The sequence below is a fragment of the Vigna unguiculata genome, chromosome 4 (assembly GCF_037176805.1).
Source record: "Vigna unguiculata cultivar grain cowpea cultivar isolate G323 ecotype 2 chromosome 4, ASM3717680v1, whole genome shotgun sequence".
Lineage (NCBI taxonomy): Eukaryota > Viridiplantae > Streptophyta > Magnoliopsida > Fabales > Fabaceae > Vigna > Vigna unguiculata.
The window spans coordinates 30,460,780-30,482,268 of NC_140795.1; the positions used below are offsets into that span (position 1 = coordinate 30,460,780).

General features: G+C 37.7%; 2 protein-coding genes across 2 annotated transcripts; one reads left to right on the forward strand and one right to left on the reverse strand.

Annotated features, from left to right (window-relative positions):
• Positions 1 to 1,896: 1,896 nt before the first annotated feature.
• LOC146887014 (uncharacterized) lies at positions 1,897 to 4,988 on the reverse strand. Its single transcript, XM_085671978.1, has 2 exons — positions 2,033 to 4,988; positions 1,897 to 1,967 (listed from the first exon to the last, which is right to left on the reverse strand). The coding sequence occupies exons 1-2, from the start codon at positions 4,986 to 4,988 to the stop codon at positions 1,897 to 1,899; spliced, it is 3,027 nt and encodes a 1,008-aa protein (XP_085528104.1).
• Positions 4,989 to 10,312: 5,324 nt separating this feature from the next.
• Positions 10,313 to 14,679, forward strand: LOC114181297 (Cytochrome c oxidase biogenesis protein Cmc1-like protein). Its single transcript, XM_028067716.2, has 3 exons — positions 10,313 to 10,522; positions 10,766 to 10,913; positions 14,410 to 14,679. The coding sequence occupies exons 1-3, from the start codon at positions 10,468 to 10,470 to the stop codon at positions 14,492 to 14,494; spliced, it is 288 nt and encodes a 95-aa protein (XP_027923517.1). The 5' UTR covers positions 10,313 to 10,467; the 3' UTR covers positions 14,495 to 14,679.
• Positions 14,680 to 21,489: the final 6,810 nt, after the last annotated feature.

Consider the following 21,489-nt stretch of genomic DNA (forward strand, 5'->3'; position numbering starts at 1 on the left):
CCATAATTAACCTCGAGATCTTGCATCTCCCGCCGAAGGGTCGGCTCTCTTACCTCGACTGGCAGCATAGCGTCTGTTCCGTACGTTAGGTTGAAAGGAGATTCCCCGGTCGTCCCATGTGGCGTGCATCGGTAGGCCCAAATGACTTGTGGCAGCTCGTCAACCCATGCTCCCTTGGCCTCTCCCAATCTTTTCTTCAACTCAGCCACTATAACTTTGTTCATGGCCTCAGCTTGACCATTGGTTTGGGGATGCTCGACCGAGCTGGTAACATGCCTTATCCCTACCTGTTTATAGAAGTCCTTCAGTTTTTTGTCGATGAACTGACGACCGTTATCCGTGATGATCGTGTGGGGGAGGCCGAAGCGACATATAATGTTGCGCCAGACGAAGGAGTGAACCTGCCGAGCGGTGATATTAGCCAAAGCTTCCGCTTCGACCCACTTAGTGAAGTAATCTACTGCTACGAGTATGAATTTCTTCTGCGCTCGGCCAACCGGGAAAGGTCCAACGATATCCATACCCCATTGGGCGAACGGCCATGGAGCTGTTAAGCTGTGTAATTCGGTCGGTGCCTTCTTCACATCATTTCCATGGGCTTGACATCTTTCGCACCTGCGTATCATGGCTTCGCAGTCTTGCTCCATGGTCGGCCAAAAGTATCCCGCTCGGAGTATCCTGGCTTTCATGGTTCTCCGACCGGTGTGCATCCCGCAGATGCCGTTATGGACCTCGTTCATGACGTACTCCGCTTCGTCTGCTGAGAGGCACTTCAAGAGCGGCGCTGTGAAGCCTCTCTTGTATAGATCATCTCCGATGATCACGAACCGGAGCGCTTGCCTTCTCTCCGTCGGTCTGATCTCTTCTCCAGCCTCGCACCTCTTTAAGAGCTCCCGTATGTCACCCATCCAATCGGCCGATCGACTTGCCGCAACACATTCACCTGCTGAAGGTCTCATCAGGGTTTGCCTAATGATTGTCTTTAATTGGCCCTTCTCCTTTCCCTCTGCCAGTTTAGACAGCCTATCGGCTCTGGCGTTCTCCGCTCGGGGGATGTGATGGATGGTAACCTCTTCAAATTTATTCATGGCTTCAACGGCCTTGTGATAGTACTGAAGCAGCAAATCATCCTTAACCTGGTATTCACCTTGCACCTGCCCGACCACGAGCTTCGAGTCCGTGTTACACTTCAACCTCGTGGCGCCCAAGTCTTTGGCTAGTCTCAACCCGGCGATCAGCGCTTCATACTCTGCCTGGTTATTCGAGGCTTTAAACTTGAACTGCAAGGAGTGCTCCACCGAGAAACTGTTCGGTCCTTCGATGACAATTCCTGCTCCAGCATTTCGTCTGTCCGACGACCCATCAACGAAGAGAATCCATGTTTGCTCGGACGCAGGGGTCGGTCCGTGAAGTTCGGCTGCAAAGTCGGCCAAATGCTGCCCTTTGACAGATCCTCTTGGTTCGTATTTGAGACCGAATTCGGATAACTCAACCGACCACGCGATCATTCTACCAGCTAAGTCGGGCTTCCGGAGTATCTTGGCTATAGGATGATCGGTTCGGACGATCACCTGGTGGCTCTGGAAGTACTGACGTAACCGTCGTGCGGCCGTTAATAGCGCCAAGGCCATCTTCTCTATCAGCTGATACCTTGTTTCTGCACTCTGTAAAACCCGGCTGATGAAGTAAATGGGTCGCTGCTCCGGGACTTCTTGTATTAAGGCCGCACTGATTGTGTCGTCCGATACCGATAGGTATAACTGCAGGGGTAGTCCTTCTACCGGCCGGCTCATTATCGGTGGACTGCTGATCATCTCCTTTATTTGCTGGAACGCCACCTCGCACTGATCATCCCACTTCTCCGCTGTCTGCTTCTTCATAATCTTTAGGATCGGCCTAACCTTCTCTGTCAGTCTGGGCAGAAAACGTGCCAGAGAAGTCAGCCGCCCCATTAACCGTTGAATCTCCTTCAAATTTTTAGGACTCCTCATCTCAACGATAGCAGCGCACTTGTCCGGATTCGCCTCTATACCTCGGGTGGTCAGCATGAAACCTAGAAATTTCCCCGCCGGTACTCCAAAGACACACTTCTCTGGGTTGAGACGCATGTTATACTTGCGTACCTGGTGGAAGACCTCGCCGAGGTCGCGTACATGGTCTTCGGCAGTCTGCGACTTCACGACCATGTCGTCCACATAAACTTCCATGGACCGACCGATCTGCCCGCGGAAGACCCGATCCATCAACCTCTGATAGGTAGCCCCCGCGTTCTTCAGACCGAACGGCATGACCTCGTAGCAGAAGTTTGCTCGATCTGTGATGAACGCCGTTTTAGACCTTTCCGGGCCATACATAGGGATTTGGTTATACCCTGAGTATGCGTCCAGAAAGCTCAGGAAGTTGTGCCCCGAGGCCCCGTCTACCAGCCGATCGATGCTAGGCAGGGGGTATGCGTCCTTTGGGCAAGCTTTGTTCAGATCAGTGAAGTCTATACACATCCTCCACTTCCCGCTCGGCTTCTTCACCATGACCACGTTAGCCAGCCATGTCGTGTACTTGATTTCCCTGATAAAACCAGCTCCTTCTAGCTTTCTGACCTCCTCCTCGACCGCCTTCCTTCTTTCTTCTCCCATCTTTCTTTTCTTCTGAGCGACCGGTCGGGCTTCACGGAAGATGGCTAGCTTATGGGACATCACGTCTGGGTGGACGCCTGGCATGTCGGCGCTCAACCACGCGAATAGATCTTTGTTTTCCAGGATCACGGCGCCGACGAGCTCTTCCTCTTCTGCGCTCAGGGCTCCCCCGATCTTCGTAACCTGCCCCGGTTGACTTCCGATCAGGATGTCCTTGATTTCTCCTCCTGGTTGAAGCCGATCCTCTGTATTCGTCCAGGGGTCTAGGTCTGTCATCGCTACCTCCGATCGGTGTTGTTTACGTGGTCGGCTGTGAGGTCTGATCCTCAATCCTGCAGCATAGCACTCCCTGGCGACCTGTTGATCTGCATGCACCGTGCAGATTGTCCCCTTGTCCGACGGGAACTTCATGGCCAGGTGCAGGGTAGACACAATCGCTCCGAAAGCGTTCAAACAGGGTCTCCCTAGCAACACATTGTACGAAGTGTTAGCTTCAACCAGAAGGAATCTAACCCTTACCTCTCGGCCATCCTTCCTCGAGCCGATCCTCGTGCGAAGATCTACGTATCCCCTCGTATCCACCCGTTCGCCCGAGAAACCTACTATCTGCTCGTTGTATGGTACGATCAGGTCTACGGAGAGGTTCATCTTTTGGAAAGTCTTACAGTATAGGATGTTGACAGAGCTTCCCTGGTCGACCAACACCTTCCCGATCCCATACTCGGCCACTTCTATCGAGATGACCATCGGGTCGTCATGATCAGGATCGGGCGCCTTGAAGTCGTCGTTCGTGAATGTTATGGGAGGCATCGATCGGATCTTCTTCTCGACCAGATGAACCGACTTCAACGCCCGAACGTGCCTTTTTCGAGCAGCAGAGCTTGACCCTCCTCCGGCGAACCCCCCAGAGATGGTGTTGATATAACCCCTCAGGGGTCTCTCCTGACTACGATTGCGGCTCCTTCTCGGACTACGATGTGACCGGGATGGTCCTCTCCCACGCTTCTCGTGCTCGGGCTCCCTTTTCTTCTCCGATCGGGTTGGGGGGACCCTTCTCCTCGGGCTTTGGTTCCTCACCAGACTCCGCTGGGGACGATCTTGTCGAATATATTTCTTCAAGTGTCCCTGTCGAATGAGCTCTTCTATTTTGTCGCGGAGCGTGTGGCACTCCTCGGTGGTATGCCCGATAGTCCGATGATACTGGCAATGCTTACTCCCGTCGGCGTCGGGTGGTGGAGGCTTCTTCCTGATCGCAGGGAGCGAATCGACGCTGAAGGCCTCCTGCAGGATTCTGGCTCGGGGAACAACCAGGGGAGTGTAGGTTGTGAACTTCGGTGGCTTCCGTTCGGTAGGTCGAGTTGCAGGTTTGCTCGGTCTAGGAGCGATCGGCTTTGGGAGCGCCGCATCCTCCTTCTCCCTTTTTTTCACCCTAAACTCCTGCATATCCTCCATCTGTATGAATTTTGCTGCGCGTTCCCTCATCTCCTCCATCGTCTGCGGCTTCTTACGACTTATCTTGTCTGCGAAAACTCCCGGCTGGAGTCCGTAAGAGAAGTGATGTCGCGCAATCTCGTCGCTGAGACCCTTTATCTTGACCGACATCCGATTATACCGGTCGAGGTAACTCCTCAGCGATTCCCCATCCTCTTGTCGGATATTCACCAGATTGTCGACCGTCAGAATGGCCGGCTTCAGGGGTGCGAACTGTGTGCTGAACCTTGCCTTCAAAGTGGCAAACGAGTCGATACAACCGATCGGTAGCTCGGAGAACCACTCCAACGCCTCCCCAGTCAACGAAGTTGAGAAGACTCGGCACCAGATGGGATCGCTGACAGCGTGAAACATCATCTGATGCATGAAGACTCGCATGTGATTGTCTGGGTCGGTCGTGCCGTCGTACTTGTCAAAAGTCGGCATTTTCCATTTCTCCGGTAGCGGCGTCTCTAAGATATACGAGGTAAAGGGGGAAGACCCCGACGCGGGGGTCGGTTGTCGTAACGGGCGGCCCCCGTTGTTTGCCCCCGAACTCTCCGCCACGGTATGTGATTGGTTTCCTCTCGAACCCTGCGTCCTCTCAACCCGAGCTGGTTGTGATTGCTCATGTCCCGTAGGTGGAAGACGGCTCTCCACCCGCTCAGCATCCCGATGCTGTTGTACTCGACTTAGCCTGTTCGGGTCGGGTACGGTCGGCGTCGAAGGGATTCCGTCCTCCTTCTGCCTTAGCATGGCATTCTCCTCACGTAAAATCTGCATCTGCGCTTCATAGTTCCTCTGCATCTCGTCCATCCTCTGTTGCATCAACCGTATCATCTCCCTAGTGTCCGCTTGATCATCTGCTAACCTCCCTCCGTCCATGTTGCTGTTTCGATTCCTCGTGGTCACCATATGGGTATATTCTCAAAGGAGACTGCTCGGCCCCACGGTGGCCGCCAAAATGTTTCGGGGTAGGGACCAAGAGCCTACTGAAAGAACTCCTTCACTTCGTGATACCTTCCTCCTCTCCAATGACTTCAGCCAAATCCACTCCTTAGCTCGATCGGTGGGGATGACGATCGGGGTACCTGTCTAAAATACTCCGATGCTTAAGTCAGAAGGGACCGATCGGTGTGTCAGATTATCCGTTGTAATAAATGCGCAATTAAGATTCTTATCAACTTACCTTTGGGTCCTATTTATAGCTTTTGGCATGGGCCTGTAATTAGGGTTTCTTAATCACGGCCCAATGATCCCTTAATGACGATTATTGACTCGTTTAAACGATAATCGTTGGCTTAAGTTATATGACCGTGCGACCGATGGTCGCTTGGCTGGGTTAAATGACGATGTTTTCGACAAGCTAGTAATGTGTTTTACCGATCGACCGTCCTGTGTTTTTATGAGGTCCGTCGCTATTGTTTTACCGGTGAACCGATGGACTCTAGAGGTCAGAGGGTCCATCCTTGCTGTTGTACCGATGGACCGATGGACCCTTGAGAGAAGAAGGTCCACCGCTACTGTTCTACCGATGAACCGATGGACTCTAGAGGTCAGAGGGTCCATCGTTGCTGTTGTACCGATGGACCGATGGACCCTTGAGACGAGAAGGTCCACCGCTGTTGTTCTACCGATGAACCGATGGGCATGGGTACAATTAAATCCTTATGTTCGACCGTCTGACCGATGGTCCTTTAATGATGCTACATGGTTGTTCGCTTACCCGTGAGACCGATGATCCCCTGGGGGTCAGTAATGGCCGATTGACCGATTGGACATACTGTACAATATTCAACCATTTAATCAATCGAGTTAGTTAGATTTGGGTTGTTTGAGTTGCGGATTAATTTGGTCAAGTTTTTTGGATTACAAATTTATACTATTTATACTATCTGAACTTGACCACAATTATCCATTTTATTCAATTTTATTTGTCCAACATTATTTGTTTATCCAATATAACCTCATCGTATGCTCAAATTTACTTTGGGTTTCTTTGGATTTGGTCATATACGATTATTTTGCTCAACCCTACCTCAAAGAACCCACTCTCTTTTTCGTCTACATTTTGGATCCATCCCTGTCAATAACTATGATGCATTTTCACAGAAAAAATTCACTCAATCTCATATACTCTCTTTTACTTCTTTGTATCTCTCTACAAACTTGAGTGTCGAAGAATCTTCCGCAAGTAGATCTTACTCTAGTTTTACTCATTGATCAACCATCAGTCTTTCCACATCTTGAGTGAAGAGAATGTAGCAACAAGACACTTTATTACATGACCTAATATCGCTCGACCTATGCTCCTTGAATGAGCCAAAATTTGCACTTCCTACGTGCTTTGGACCTTTATCCTAAACATAAAGTAGCATTGTACCACAATGTAGTTTGTGTATGCCTTTGTCCTTTTGAAAAATGTGGTAGTGTATCAAAGGTCAGGTCTCGTGTCTCAACCAAATCTTTCTCTTTTTCTTCCACGTGTCTCTATAGGGTCAATTTCACACATTCTTAGCACACTAGGGAGCAATTAAGCATTTTCGTCTCGCACAACCCACATGGTATAAGGTTTGTTTGGCCAACATGACCTTGCAACGTCTAACACATACAAGTGTCTGACTCCCCAAAGCGTCTAATGTTCTTTAGCATATACTACTTATCTAAGGGTGGTGAATAATTTACAAGATGTAAGCATCTGACCCAATTCACTAATCACTAATGATATGGCAATTTCTCATCACTTCGATCTTCTCATAGCAAGAGTGTACAATTTAGCTCAAAGGTTACAACTTCACTTTGTGAAGGATATACAAAATGTAAACTTTCAACCTAATTTCAATCACTAATGATTGTTAGTTTTGAAATGGTTGAAAAGCCAAGAAGGGGGGTTGAATTGGCTAGTTAAAAATTTAGGCTATCTTTGCAAGCTAAAAACCACCTTGAATTGAATCAAATAGATCACCAAGTTAGGATGCAAACAGTATTGAACTGTACACTATCAATCGATCAAAAACAGAGTTAACAGATTGATTTTACTATACAAATTCTGTTTTGGTATAATCAATCGATTGAAACAGAAAAATAGTCGACTGAAATATTGGGAAAAATGCAGAAATGCGAATTTGAATTTTAAACCAGAAACAATGCTCAAGAATGATAAATACCAGTTCCAAATGATTATACAAACATGCTCAATACTGTAGATGCCATGAAAACATGCAAGAATATGAAAAAGATGATTAAAGCACAAGTTTTTTAAACTTTAAAATGAAAATGCAAGAGAGAAAGGTTAGAGAAGAGAGGACACCACGAGATTTTTATACTGGTTCACTCAAACCTGAGGTATATCCAATTTGTCAAGGCAACCTTAGCTTGACTTTGCACTATTTCAAAAGTTTTACAAAGTATCCACCCTTACACTTCCAAAATATGCAAAAACACCACAAAAGACTCTTGAATCACACAAGAATCACACCAGCACAGCAAGAACCCTCTTGCAGACCTGGAAATCCACCAGGCACACACACAAAGCTTGAGAAAGATCAAACCTTAGTGGTAGCACAGCCTTGCCTACCACAAACCACTTTCTCCAAGCTTCAAACCAAGCCAAAAGCTCTAAGAATTGATCCAAGATCAATCTTCAACAACTGCAACACGTATGATCATGAAGGAGAGAGTTTCCACAAGTTTTCAGAACAAATTCGTGCTCTAAAATGATCAACTAACCTCTCTTTCGAAAATCACAGCTTATATAGTCAAACTGTTACGAAATTCAACAGGTTGATTTTCAAATCAATCGGTTGATTTCACTAGACTTAAGTGAAATCAGTCGATTAAAAACTAAATCAACTGATTGAATTTGTTGCAGTTTAAAACTACTATAGCCAACCTTTTAACCTGTTAAAAAGCCATTCAACAGATTAAAAGAGACATTTTAACCTGTTGAAAAATCATTCAACAGATTAAAAACACAATAAAGACCAAACTTCATCTAATTAATGCTATAAGGTCTACAACATGAATTACAAATTTAAAATACACTTTCTAAATGATTAAGTACATGGAGAGCACATGTTCCAGTCTTGATCAATATAGTTATCATCAAATCTCCTTTCCTTCATCAATGTAGACTTCATTCCAATGGTAATGGCTTCAAGATAGTTCAAAAGAGCTTCATTCAATCTTCATCAAATCTTCAAGAAGCAAACCACCTTGGCTTCTCATGTCAACAATGATATGACAAATTCTCAACACTTTGATCTTTTGTAAATAGCTTCGTTGATCTTCTTGAATCTTGTATGGTGTTGCATCATTTGTATAGTTGTTGCATTTGATAGTAGTTGAGAATTCGAATTGCAACGCTTCATCATAATCTTCATGATATGGAATGACTTGATCAACTCTTTAATTTGATTTTTCAGCTTAAATCTTTAATGTTATTGTTCAAAACTTTAATTATGAATTTGTTGATGCTCTTTAGGATATCCTTTTCCTTGTATGAATGAACTCATACTTGATTTGAATTCTGCTCTCTCTTTAATGGCACAATTGTCCCGTTAAGAAATTTGTATACAATATGCTTCTACATTTGAATTTTTAGAGCTATAATATTTCTCAATCAATCAAACAATCTAGTCTTAGTTCATTTCCTAATTTACAGTTGATTTTAATGTTTGATTAAAAACCTTTCTTCTTCCATAATGTAATTGTCACAAGATAATTTTCTTGAATGTTATAGCTCATACAGTTAATTCTCTGTTTCAAATGCTTAAATTAATATACCAATTCGCATTATCAACCAAAGTTTAAAACACTTAGCCAAATATCAAAGTGTGTTCTTTCTAACCCGTTTAATGTAAAACTGAGTTCTACTGTTTAGGTTGTCTAATGCTTTAGTCGTCTAATGACTTAAGTTGCCATGGGTAGCCTAACCCTTTAAGTCTTCTAACACCTTAGTTGTATAATGATCAAACCTAGTGATTACCATTTGTGTACTTATCTAAAACATGGTCTTGTCTATGACTTAGACTCATCTAATGCTAAAGACTTGGCCTTTGCATTTGCTAGACTTGCTTATAATATCATACATAACATTTGAATATTATTCATTAAGCACATGAAAAACATAAGTACATATCATATATTTTGATCTTCAAACCATATTGATCAATTACTTAACCTCATTCATTAGAACCTTATTATTTTTGTTAGATGTTCTCTCTTAGTTATCTAACGCTATTTCACTTATAAATAGAGACTCGCTCATCTGGTAGAGTGACTGTTTTGTTATCATCAAAACCTTATTGGTTAATGTGATTCGTTTACTTTAATACATCAAAGGAAAAAGAGCTCTTGAAAGGTAACGGGAGAAGAGTGGTCACCTTTACCTCACCACTCAACTTTAAGGTCATGATTCTCTTAGTAGGGCAATTAGAAGCAATGTGCTCATACCTCCAGACACTTAAAACATTTTATAAAACTTGACCTAAGTGGGAGGATAAGGAGTGTGGTCACTAGTTGAATCAGTCCTAAAAGGAGGTTCTTGGTAAGACTTGGAAATAGTCCTTGTGTGAGTGACTTCTCCTTATCCCATCTTTTCTTTTAAATTGAGTTTCAATATTTAGGACAAGATGCAAAACATTTTTAACTGTGGAGTACTCACTTTTATTAAGTATTAAATATCTCTCTTCCACTTGAAAACCCAAACTACCTTGGCCTCATTGGTTTTATCATGGGCATCAACCTTAAGCAATAAGGACTCTAACTCCTTGTAGTAATCATTCACACCAATTGCTTTATTGAAGCTTCAAAAGATTTTCCTGATATAAAACATAAAAATAAATCTAGCGTTCATTAGAAACTTAATGTAGCACCAGGTGGTGCCGAATGATTGTTGATATTTGATTCCATCAAGTTATAACATATCCCTCAAACTCCACTACAATAATCTACTTATTCTTTATCCTCTAAAACAAAAAATATAAAATAAAAAATTATAAAATAAAAAATTTATAGAATTATAAAATTTATTAGATTATAAAATCTAAAATTTTAAAAATAAGAGTTTCGTCTCACTTAAAAAAACCAAACAAAAAATAATCAATTAGAATATATAAATATTAAGTATTTAATAAATCATTAAAAATTTAATGAAAGCTTAATTGAAAATTTTTAAACTTTTCCGAACTTAATTAAGTTTTTTTTTTCTTTTAACTTTTTCAGCCAAAATTCTAGCAAAATCCCTGCGTATTTTTTTTCTCCTTTCCACTGAAAAACCTGTGTTGTCGATGCTGCAACAGAGTATTCTTCAGTGATCCAACAAACTTCTAAAGCGCAATCTCAATCTCGTTTTCAAACCTCAATGGGTTATATTCAAGACGCACGAGAGAATCACGTTAAGAAGAAAGTGGAAGAAGGTACCACCTATTTTTTACTTCGTATCATAAACCCTAAACGCACCGATTACTAAAGTGCTGAAAGTTGTGATTTTTGAGGAAGAAACGAGAACTCTTTTAGTTAATCGTGTGCTAACTTCAAATGGGTAGTTCTCATACGAATCCAAGATGGGGTTTTGGTTAAGATCAAGTTTTTTTTTTTTTTTCCTTCTTTTTCCTTTTAATTGGTGAAAGTAATGAGCTGGTGTATCATAAAATTTGCAGCTTTGCGCAGCAAAATGAAGCAGAAGGCACTGAAGGAGTGTGATCGTTACACGGCAAAGTATGCTGAATGCGCTTCCGGGAAAACACTGTCAGTTGTGTGGCGTTGTCGCCAACAAGCTAAAGAGCTGAATGATTGTCTTCATCAATTGTAAGCTCTGTTATGAAATGAATCATTGTTTGATTTATTTGATTCAGTTCTTGGATTGTTTTGTTGAGAGCAAGAAAAGTTAGTTTTATTTGTAGACAAGTTGGATGCATTTGTTGTAGTGTTAAGTTAGATTGTCATTCCATCATGAATTATCGTTTCTCATGTATATAGAGAAAATTATACCACATGCAATATTCATTGTTGCCTTTCTATTTCATTCTTCATTCTCCCTTGTGTCTGTGCATCTTATTCTGTTTCTTAGAATTCTTGATATAATTGTTGAAGCAAAGGTTTAAGTTCTTAATGCAGTTCAGTAGGGTTTATGTGTCCTAGTTTGTATTCAGTGAAGATATACCAATTGAAAACTTACCAGGATAAGGGATAGGTACTGGCGAATTTAAAAGAACATGACAAATTGAGTTTTAGCCTGTTTTAGAAAAGGATAAAGTTTTGTTCCTCATTTGCCTTTTCAATTGTCCTGTTTCCATTAATGATTATTAACACCACCATGTTTCCACTGTATTTCTTGTAGTCAAATACTCTTATGCTGTTTTCACTGAATGCAATATGAATCATTGAAAACAAGAAACACAATGAAAACAAGGTATTTGTAGTTAGTGATGAAATTAGAAAATAGAACAGGAAAAGTTTTTTTAAGGCAAATAGGCCTTAAAAGTCTTGCACATTCTGGGTAAGTTTCTGCTGAAGATTTGCTCACACAATTCTTTTCAGAGTGAACCCTTATACTGTGTTTGGGTGAAGAATTTTTGGAACATAATTCATTTTTATGGATAATTTGAAATGTTGAGACAAATTACGTTGTTTGGATAGGGATTTTAAGAAATTGAAATTCTACAAAATTATTAGAGTAATTTGATTACTTACGATTATAGAATTTTCAAATTTCATCTACTAAGTAAGAATTTCAAATTTTTCATACTCTTTCATCTCTCACATCTATGCTTCTTCGCTTCATACTTTCTACTTGGATTGGCCTCGGTCCAGAGTGTTGTTAGCTTGACCCATCTGGGGTGTTTTCGGGTTCAGTCCTGGTATTTTGATTGATGTTGATCATAGGTTTTTCTTTTGTTGGCATTGGTGGGATTATTTTTTGACCAATGTTGATCTGGGTTATTATTTAGCCAATGATAGATAGGATATTTTTGACTAATCTTGGTAGGGGTTTATTTTGGCCGATGTTAGCCAACCTTAATTTTGGTTCATGCCTATAAAGTTCATTTTTTGTTTAAGGATGGTTTTCTCAATCAACATTGCCAATATTAATTTTCTGTTCAAAGTAAATTTAGATTTTTTTTTCTAATGTTGACTCTGCAAGCTTTTGTGGAACCTTGGCTAGGACTGTTTCTGGCCAATGTTAACTAAGGGAATTTTCCTAACACATCAGTAAAAAATGTCGGCCAAAACATAACTTCAACTAATAACATTGAAAAATAACTTTAATTGATATCAACCGACATAATTGTAAATGACATATGTTAATGAAGAAAAGCTCTTGTTAATATTACCTAAAAAGATTTTGGTGGACTTTGGGAGAGAAAATAACCTTGACTGATGTCGAACTAAGAAGCATCACTGACTAAGATATTTGAATTATTAAATACTTTTTAATATAAAAATGAATTTTTATATTTGGTAGTAATTGAAATACTTTATCCAAAAAATTTTCAATAATTTTGAATTGTCTTATACAAGCATAACATTTGAGTAATGAATCAATTTGAATTGAAACAAATTTAATGTATTTTAATTTCCTTTACATTGTGAAATTCTCTGTCCAAACACATGGTTAAGTTGGTATTTTAAAAGTTTGTTTTCCAATTTATTCCTGGAAGATATAAAATGTTACAGGTTTCATTGTTTTGTTGGACTACAGCGGGGACTTAAAATATTGAATTTGGTACATCTTTGATAGACTACTTTGGTAATAAAATTCTTTGGAGTACTGATGTAATAATAATCTAATCGTTGTAGGATCAATTTAAGGGTTTTGGTTTCTTATCAAGTTTACTTATGCTTCATAGATGCTGAAACTTGATGACATATATTCATGTCTTGTCTCTTATGTACTTTAGTCATTAGAATCCTCCTCCCTTTCCTGAATAAATTCTGTTAATTTGGTCATTTGTACTTGCCATCAAATTTCTTCATCTTTGGAGATCAAGAAAAGGAGACACTTAGGTGTGTGTAAGAAAGGGTGTTTTACTTTAGTCTGTAATGTATTCTTTTGTTGCCAATGTATAGTTATATTTGCATAATATGTGTTATGAGCCAAAAATAGAAATGGGAAAGAAAAGAAAGTGTAAAAGCTTGATCTACAAATGATGACCTAATAATGAATCCTACCCCCTTAATTCCCCTGTTTATATCTAATAAATTCTTATAACTAACTGATTAACTACTCTAACTGTCTCTTGGTTATTTCCCTTTTCTTCTAGCTAACTCCTAACAGTATGTCCATGTTGGATTAGCTTGTAGCTTACTAAAGCTTTTCAATTGAGATAAGTATTTGATTCCTAACTTAGAGAAAAGCCCTGATTTTTTTTTTTTTTTAAAACTAGCTATAAAATAAGCCTGCTGTTTGGGACATCTGCTTAAATTTTGTAAAAGGCTTTTGTTTTTCTGGAAAATAAGCAGTTTTTTTTAATCTGGAAAAATTGTGATTCATAATTGTTAGAATAAATAGTCTTCAATAGGATTTATTTTAAGGTGCTATGTGCTAAAACTAGTTCCTTGGTGTATCTCTTCAAATTTCCTTATTTTCCCTCTCATACATTGTATGTGGTGTATCCAATATGAAATCCTAAGAGAGGGGAAGTTACTCTCTCAAATTTGTTCTAATGTTCCCATGTATCTTTCTTAAGTATAATTATTTCTTAACAGCTTTTGTCCTTTCAGCCTCATGCATACTCTTTTCTTATCTAAAAGCTATTTTTTTAATATCCAAACAAAATTAAATCTTAAAACCACTTTTTAGCAAACTTGCCCAAACAAAAATTGTTTTTGATTAAAAACAATTATTAGAAGAAGACATTTAGGTTCATTTGTTGGTATCCCAATTTTGACATTCTATCTTTTTATCTGATTTAAACCATGTATGTTTCTGAACATTCTAGTTAATCTTTGTTGGGTTTTGGAATAATCATAAATATATTAGCCGTTGTGGGTAGTTGGGTAGTTAATATATTAACCGTTGAAGTCTTATATGTAATTATCGAGTTAGCCGTGTATAACCGTTGTTGTCTGTTTTGAGTACAACGGTCGAGAATATGTGAGTCTATAATGTATTGTATAAATTGTACCGTGGAATTGATGAATGAAACAACAACAACAATAGGAGATATGCAAGTTTTACTATATTCTTTGGTTAGAGGAATATAAAACCAAAGTTGTATGTTGTGAAGTATAGGAGATGCAGTTTAATATAATTGTGTTGCTATGAATGTGGAATTGATATCTGTTGTTAATTCTTTTACAGCACCAATGATTCTGTTTTGGAGGAAATGAAGAAAGAATACATGTTAAAACAAGCAGAGGGCTCTAGTAGAATCCAGACTGCTTGATTTCATGTACGGTACAGTTTATCAACATAATCTGACATCTTGAATTCAAATTTTTTAGACAATTAGAATGAGGTAGGTGTTCATCATTGTCATGTATGTGGACCTTCATTATTACTCAAACCTTTTGTTTTTACGAATTTTGTATGGATGATAGAACATTAATGAAAAGATCTTGGTTTGTATGATGTGTTTGTTACTATAATAACTTCTACTCAAAGCCATTTTGAGTATGGTTTAAGTTTAGAAGAGGTTGACTTACGACGGATTGTAGTTTGAATGTGCGTTGTGAATCATGAATCTTGCTAAACAAATACACAAAATATTAAATAAAATATGATTAGATATTATATATAAAAGTTATTTTGTATCTAAATATTTTTGTATATTATATATAATTTTATTTCTCAATTGCTTAGGTATTATTTTTTAAGTCAGTTTTGAAAGATTGAAATATACTAAATTTTTTTATTAAGATAATAAGAGTCTATCCAAGGAAGTCTATTAAATTATGTCTTCTGCCATGGAGCTTCTATTATACCACTCACATATTTTTAATTATATTTGATTCTAATACCGAAAGGTATATAGTGTGAATAGATTAACTATGATGGTGTTATGAAGTTGCTTTACAAGATGGGAAATAGATTCTTAGTTAAAATTTGTTATTAATAATAAGTGCATTTTTTGTTGTTGTGATATTATTATTTATTGCTGAAAACAATTATTAAGACAGAAAAGTTTTTTGAATGTATAGAAGGTGGATGTTTCCATCGAAAAATGATTTATTTTTAGATAAATACATGCAATTCAAACAATTTTATTTATCTTTTTCATATTCAGTTTGTTAACAAAGGTGGGAACGGATAAATACTAGCAGTGGAAAAAGAATCCAATTTTCTTGATTCAATTCACTTTTGCTGCGGTCCAATCCATATAAGATCCATTTTATTAAAAATCCAATCCATTTTATTAAATCTGAATTTCAATCTGATTTAAATTTTATTATTTTATGGATTGAATATCCATTTTCTAAATCTAGATTTTCAAATATGGATAATTTAAAAAGTTTAATCCAAATTTTCAATAGGGTTAGGTCGAAGGTAGAGATGGTCTAACCTAAATTTGGCTGTATATGGCGGAGTCGACCTTGTACAAAATTTGGTAGTGTTCGGCTGAATTCAGTCGAGTCGACCCCGACTGAAATTTGGCCTAGTTCACCCTTGACCAAATTTGGCTGTATTCGACCAAGTTGATCCCGATCCAAATTTGACTGCATTGGGCTAAGTTGGTCTCGGATGAAATTTGGCTGAGTCGGTTTTGACCAAAATTTAGTCGTATTCAGTGCAGTCAACTTTCGTCAAAATTTGGTCAAATTTAGTTGAGTTGGCCATGACGAAAATTTGGCAGAGTTGGCCCTGACCCGAATTTGGCAATATATATGGCTATGTCATCCCCAGCTGAAATTCGGCCTAATCCAGTCAAGTTGATCCCAACTGAAATATTTGTTGAGTCGGTCATGGCCCAAATTTGGTCGCATTCGATCATGTTGTCCTCGACCGAAATTCGATGGTATGTGGCCAAATTTTACCGAGTTGGGCTTGATCGAAATTTGAACATATTCGACTAAGTTTACCGCGACCTAAATTCGTTCGATTTGGCCGAGTTGACCCTAACCAAAATTTAACCGAATTCGCCAAGTCGACCCCGACCAAAAATCGATCGAATTGACAACGATCGAAAGTCAGCCGAGTCAATCCCATGCTCAAATTCGATCGAGTTGACCTCAAGCTAAATTTTTCTAAAAACTACGGTTAATATATACATTAGCAATTATGCATCTAAAAATGTCCTTTTATTATTATAAGCATGGCTACAAGGACTTTGTGCTTTGGCATATACTTTTATTTGAATTTTAGTATAATGAAATTAATTTTTTTAAATAATTTGAATAATTTTATTTTTCAAAAAATATGGTAAATTTTATACTATGGAGAGAAAAAAAGAAGTAAAAAAATTGTTGAGGTAATTTATTTAAACATATTTCTTACTAAGTATTGTTAGATATCAGGAATGTTTTATAAATAAAATAAATTTGTGATAGTAAAAAAAAATTTAATATGGATATAATTTAAACAGGCTTTCTAATTATATTAATCATAAATTGCAAAAATTTCCTTTTATTATTTCGATTTTAATTAAAGCAGTTGGTTTAAATCTTCCATGCATGGATTAGTTATTTAATTATTACACTAATTTGGTTCATATTTGTGATTGTTAAGTTTTGTAATAAAAATAGAAGACGAGATATAAATTTTATATCCATGAAAATGAGGACCTAGATGGAGTTTTAAATTAAGGTCGTAAATGAATATATTTAGATTTATCCAAATATTTATTTACTTAATTTTTATATTAAAAATCAAAGAGTAAAAATAAACTAACAACAATTTAATTTTATAATAATAAATATTTTACACATAAATCTTAAAATGTAGTACTAAATAAATTATAGTATTTTAACATTTAAAAGAAAAAATAAAATAGGAATGGAGGTTATACTTATTTCCATCTTATTTTACTCGAAAATGTTTAGCACATATATAAATAAGAATGTAGTCTAAATAATTAATATTTATTCCATGTCTAATAATTAACATAACAATAATTTTACCGTGTATAATAGTGTAAACAAATGAAGGTAAAATTACGACAAAAGGATTTATTCAAATAACAATGATGTAATTAAAAATATTGTTTAGGAATTAATGAGTGTTTCGAGAACTTAAAATGAAATTCTACACTTTGTGAGAACCTATTTAGCGACGTGGTGATTTTTATAAAAAATAATATTATAATAGTAAAAGATTTAAACTATGAATAGATTTTTAATAATTGAAATTTATTAAAAATTCCTATCATTTTAAATGTTTTTTCTAAATTTTTCTCTATCATCTCTTTAGATTTTTTACCTCAATCTTCATCTATTTGGAATTAAGAATCGTAGGATCATTCCTAGCAATTAGTTCTATGTAACCATTCGATCAAAGAGTCAAACATAATAAGTTTTTGTTTTACCCTCTTTTAGGTGTTTTAGCTCTTGGGTTGCATGTGAGCCCTAAGGTGATGCATGTGACTCAAGGTTACTATCGATGAACCTCTATTGCTCTACGATCATGATGTGATGCTTATAACTCTAATTGTGGTTTGATCGATTGTTTAGGTGATCTTGTGTTGTATAGAGCTCCAAGGAACATCAGTGTGAGGAAAAGGAGTTTGTCTTAGTGTGGAAAGCAAATTTTAGCTGTTTTATGATTGATTCTCGTTCTAGTTCTTTGCTATATATTAAATTTGTGATTTTGGGACTAGAAGTGTAACTTCCTTTTGAAATTTGAGTTGGTTGAATTGTATGAAAAACTTAGTGAGTGTGGAAACTATCCAATATGTTAAATTTGTTATTGGGATATACATTGTGATACAAAACTGTAGAATTGATCTTTTGGCCGAGTTTAGTGTTTCAACATGTAATTGGTGTTTTATTAAATTATTTGAAACATGACGTGAAATTTTGGTATGGTTGGTACTATCTAAAATTATAGGATTTTGTTTACTGCGTTACACAGACTTGTTGAGCGACAATGAAAAATGAGTTTGACAAAGAGTTAGGGGAGGCCTACTTGCTGGTCAAGTAGACTTTCACTGAATGAATGCTAAACTCGAGTTTGGCAGAGAGAGAAAGGGGAAAAGGGACTCATTGAATGAGTATGTTCTCATTAGAAAATTATACTGAATTTGGTTCCAGTGCTAGACGAGCTAGGCAAGACACCCATTTGTTGAGTGAGTGAACCTCTAGGGGTTGATCGCTGAGCAAGTGTGTGATCTAGCTGGACGAGTCTATAAATTTTAAAGGTGTTGTATTTCAGAAGGAGATTAATTATGAGATTGAGATAAATGTCTAAGAGAGGTATTCCAACATAAATGAAATGTGATATAGTGTTTGGAAGTCGTGATTGGTTGTATGGTCATATAATTCCTAAGGAGGAAGGTTATGGTAAGTAATTCTAGTGTTGCTTTTACTAGGGAAACTCATTTGAAGCTATCCTTACACTTTACTAGACTTTTAGACTCATATAGATGATGAAGTCTAAGTGGTGAAGAGGGAATGAGCTTGTTATAATTGGTTATGGGGTCATGGATTCCTTTTCTTTTAGGCTATAAGGTAACACACCTTGTCACGAGAGGAACGAGGTACAATTACTAGATTGTAACACTTAAGAATTTCACTTTACATGACAAGGCAAAACTTCTAGAGTCGAGTGATGCATAAAATTGGATATTTGGGTTTAGTTATATATATATATATATATATATATATATATATATATATATATATATATATATATATAGAGAGAGAGAGAGAGAGAGAGAGGGAGAGAAAGAGTTATCAAAGCGGGTAATCCGGCCCAACCCAGCTCGACCCACTATGGGTTGATGATTTAGTAAGCCAACTCAACCCGGCTCACTTTTTAGCAAGCTAAAAAAATTCGAACCCGGCCTAGCTCACCACGGATTGACGAGTTAAACAGGTTGGCTCACGGATTCACTTAACTAAAAAACATACATTTTTTTATTTTTTTTCAATCAAAACTAAATTGTAATTCTAATTAAAATCTAAATAAACTTTAATACAATCCAAATACAAACCAAAATAAAAAAATACAAATTATTTATGTGTTGGATAAAAAAAAACCTAACATAACCCAAATGTAAAACCCAACTTAATAAAAAAAATAAAAAACACATGGTGACCCTTTTATTTGCGGGTTGGCTCACCAACCCGGCTCACCACGAGTTCAACTCGGGTGAGCCAGATTCTAGATGAGCCGGGTCAAAAATCAACCCGTATTAAAATTTATAAAAAATTTTCAACCCAACCCGGCCCAAACCCATGGTGAGCCGGGTTGGCTCGTGGGTTCCAACCCATTTTGACAGCTATATATATATATATATATATATATATATATATATATATATATATATATATATATATATATATATATATATATATATATATATATATATATATATAGTCTTGTTTTATGATATGTGATGTTGGTTCCTAGTTTGGTTTGTCATATCATTACTATAAGTATTTATGCAATAATTGTTTATCGGGCTAAGTTATCATTAACTTACCCTCATTTGTTTTTTGGCTGTTTGTGTTTCTTTTGCAATGATGATATCACTATCGTTAAGCGATCAAATTACCACTACTTAACTATAACAACTTTAGTATTGCTAAGTTAGTAGTGAACAAACTAGATAGGGTTAAGATAACCCTGAGTCGTCTCTCAATGAATACAAAATTAATTTTAAATATTTGATTCTTATAAAAATTCAATTAAAACTAGTAACTATAAAAATATAGGGTTTTGATATGCAAAGAATGAATGTCACACAAAAAAAGATTGTAAACACAATAATAGTAAATAGGTCAATTCCACTGCTTTTTCAAAATAGGATTCTTCATCGATTATCTAGAGATTATTGTTAAATTAATTCTTGTTGTTGATTTACAAATCAATCAATGTAAAGTCTTAATTCATTTGTTGCCATTCTCACTTTTAATCAAAGTACAATCTCAATTAAAAGTGAGAATTTTTAGATTATCCATAGTAAATTCAATCAAAGTACAGTCTCAATTAAATTTTACTATGTCTAATCATGTTTATTCCTTTGTTTCCTCACCAAATAGAAAACTTAATTAATCAAAGTAAAGTCTTGACTAATTTTAATTAAAGTGATTACCTTTAATGAAAGTACAATCTCAATTATTGGCAAAAACTTATTTAATCACATGAAAGTTTCTAAATAAAATCAAAGTAAAGTCTCAATTGAATTTAAAAACCCTTTAACTCATATGATTAGCATGCGTGTACATTTAAAATCATTATTTTGTATTCAATTAAGAAGCAAAGGACATAGATAAACTAAAACCAAAACAATAATCAAAAGAACAAATATATTAATTCATCTAACCTCAGAATCTAGTTAAGAAATTACAGTGGAATCTACCTTAAAAGCTTAGCCCTCCATGGCTTGGATGGAATACATGATAATATGATGAAGGAAAAAAAAAAGGAATGGAAGAACGAGAGAGGTGATGGATGGTTGGTAGTTGCCAAAACAAGAGAATTTCTAAGTGTCTTCTTCTAACCCCTTGGATCTCTTTATATAGGCTTCGATTGGGCTTGGACTTTATCTGTTCTGTTGCTAAAATCTTTTATCTTTATTTCATTAATTAGCAACTTAATTTCTATCTCATTCCCAATTCTGCCCCTCTTGTTTGACTATTTTTGCAATATTGACCAAATTTTGAGTAGAGTTGACTGTTGCTTTGACCATTTGACCTGCTTAACCAACTAACTGCCCTATGAGAGGCTGACACATGGCAGTGTGCTCTCTCTCCAGAATTAGGGTTTGCTTCCTTCGTTGGAGGTGTGATGGTCTTCTCCGTTCTGCATCAGGTTTCGCGTGTTTGAACGCAGCAGGTGCGTGAAGGCTGCTATGGTTGTTGGTGACGCGAACTGCCGCTGGTACCTTCGTCTTCATGGTGGTGCGTCGCGAATCTGGTTGGTTGCGCGAAAGACGCATATCTGTGGTGGCGCGATGTCGAGGTGCAGGAATGGCATGGAGGATCACGTGGAGGTTCAAATAGGTGTGGCTGCCGGCGACGTGAGGTTACTGCGTTTATGTTACACTCATGGTGGATCTGTTCATAGGCTTGACAATGCTATTTTTCGTGGCCGCGCCGCTGTTGGTTCTTGCGAGCGTAACGGTGGTCTACGCCGCAGGTTCACCAATGGTGGTTGGGTTGTTTGCATTCACTGCAGTGATGATGGATGCGTGAAGGTTGTTGCCATGGTTATTGAACTGCGTAAGGAGAAACACGTTGTAGGTTCACGAACAGTGGTGGAGGCGCTGCGTTGCATCACAGA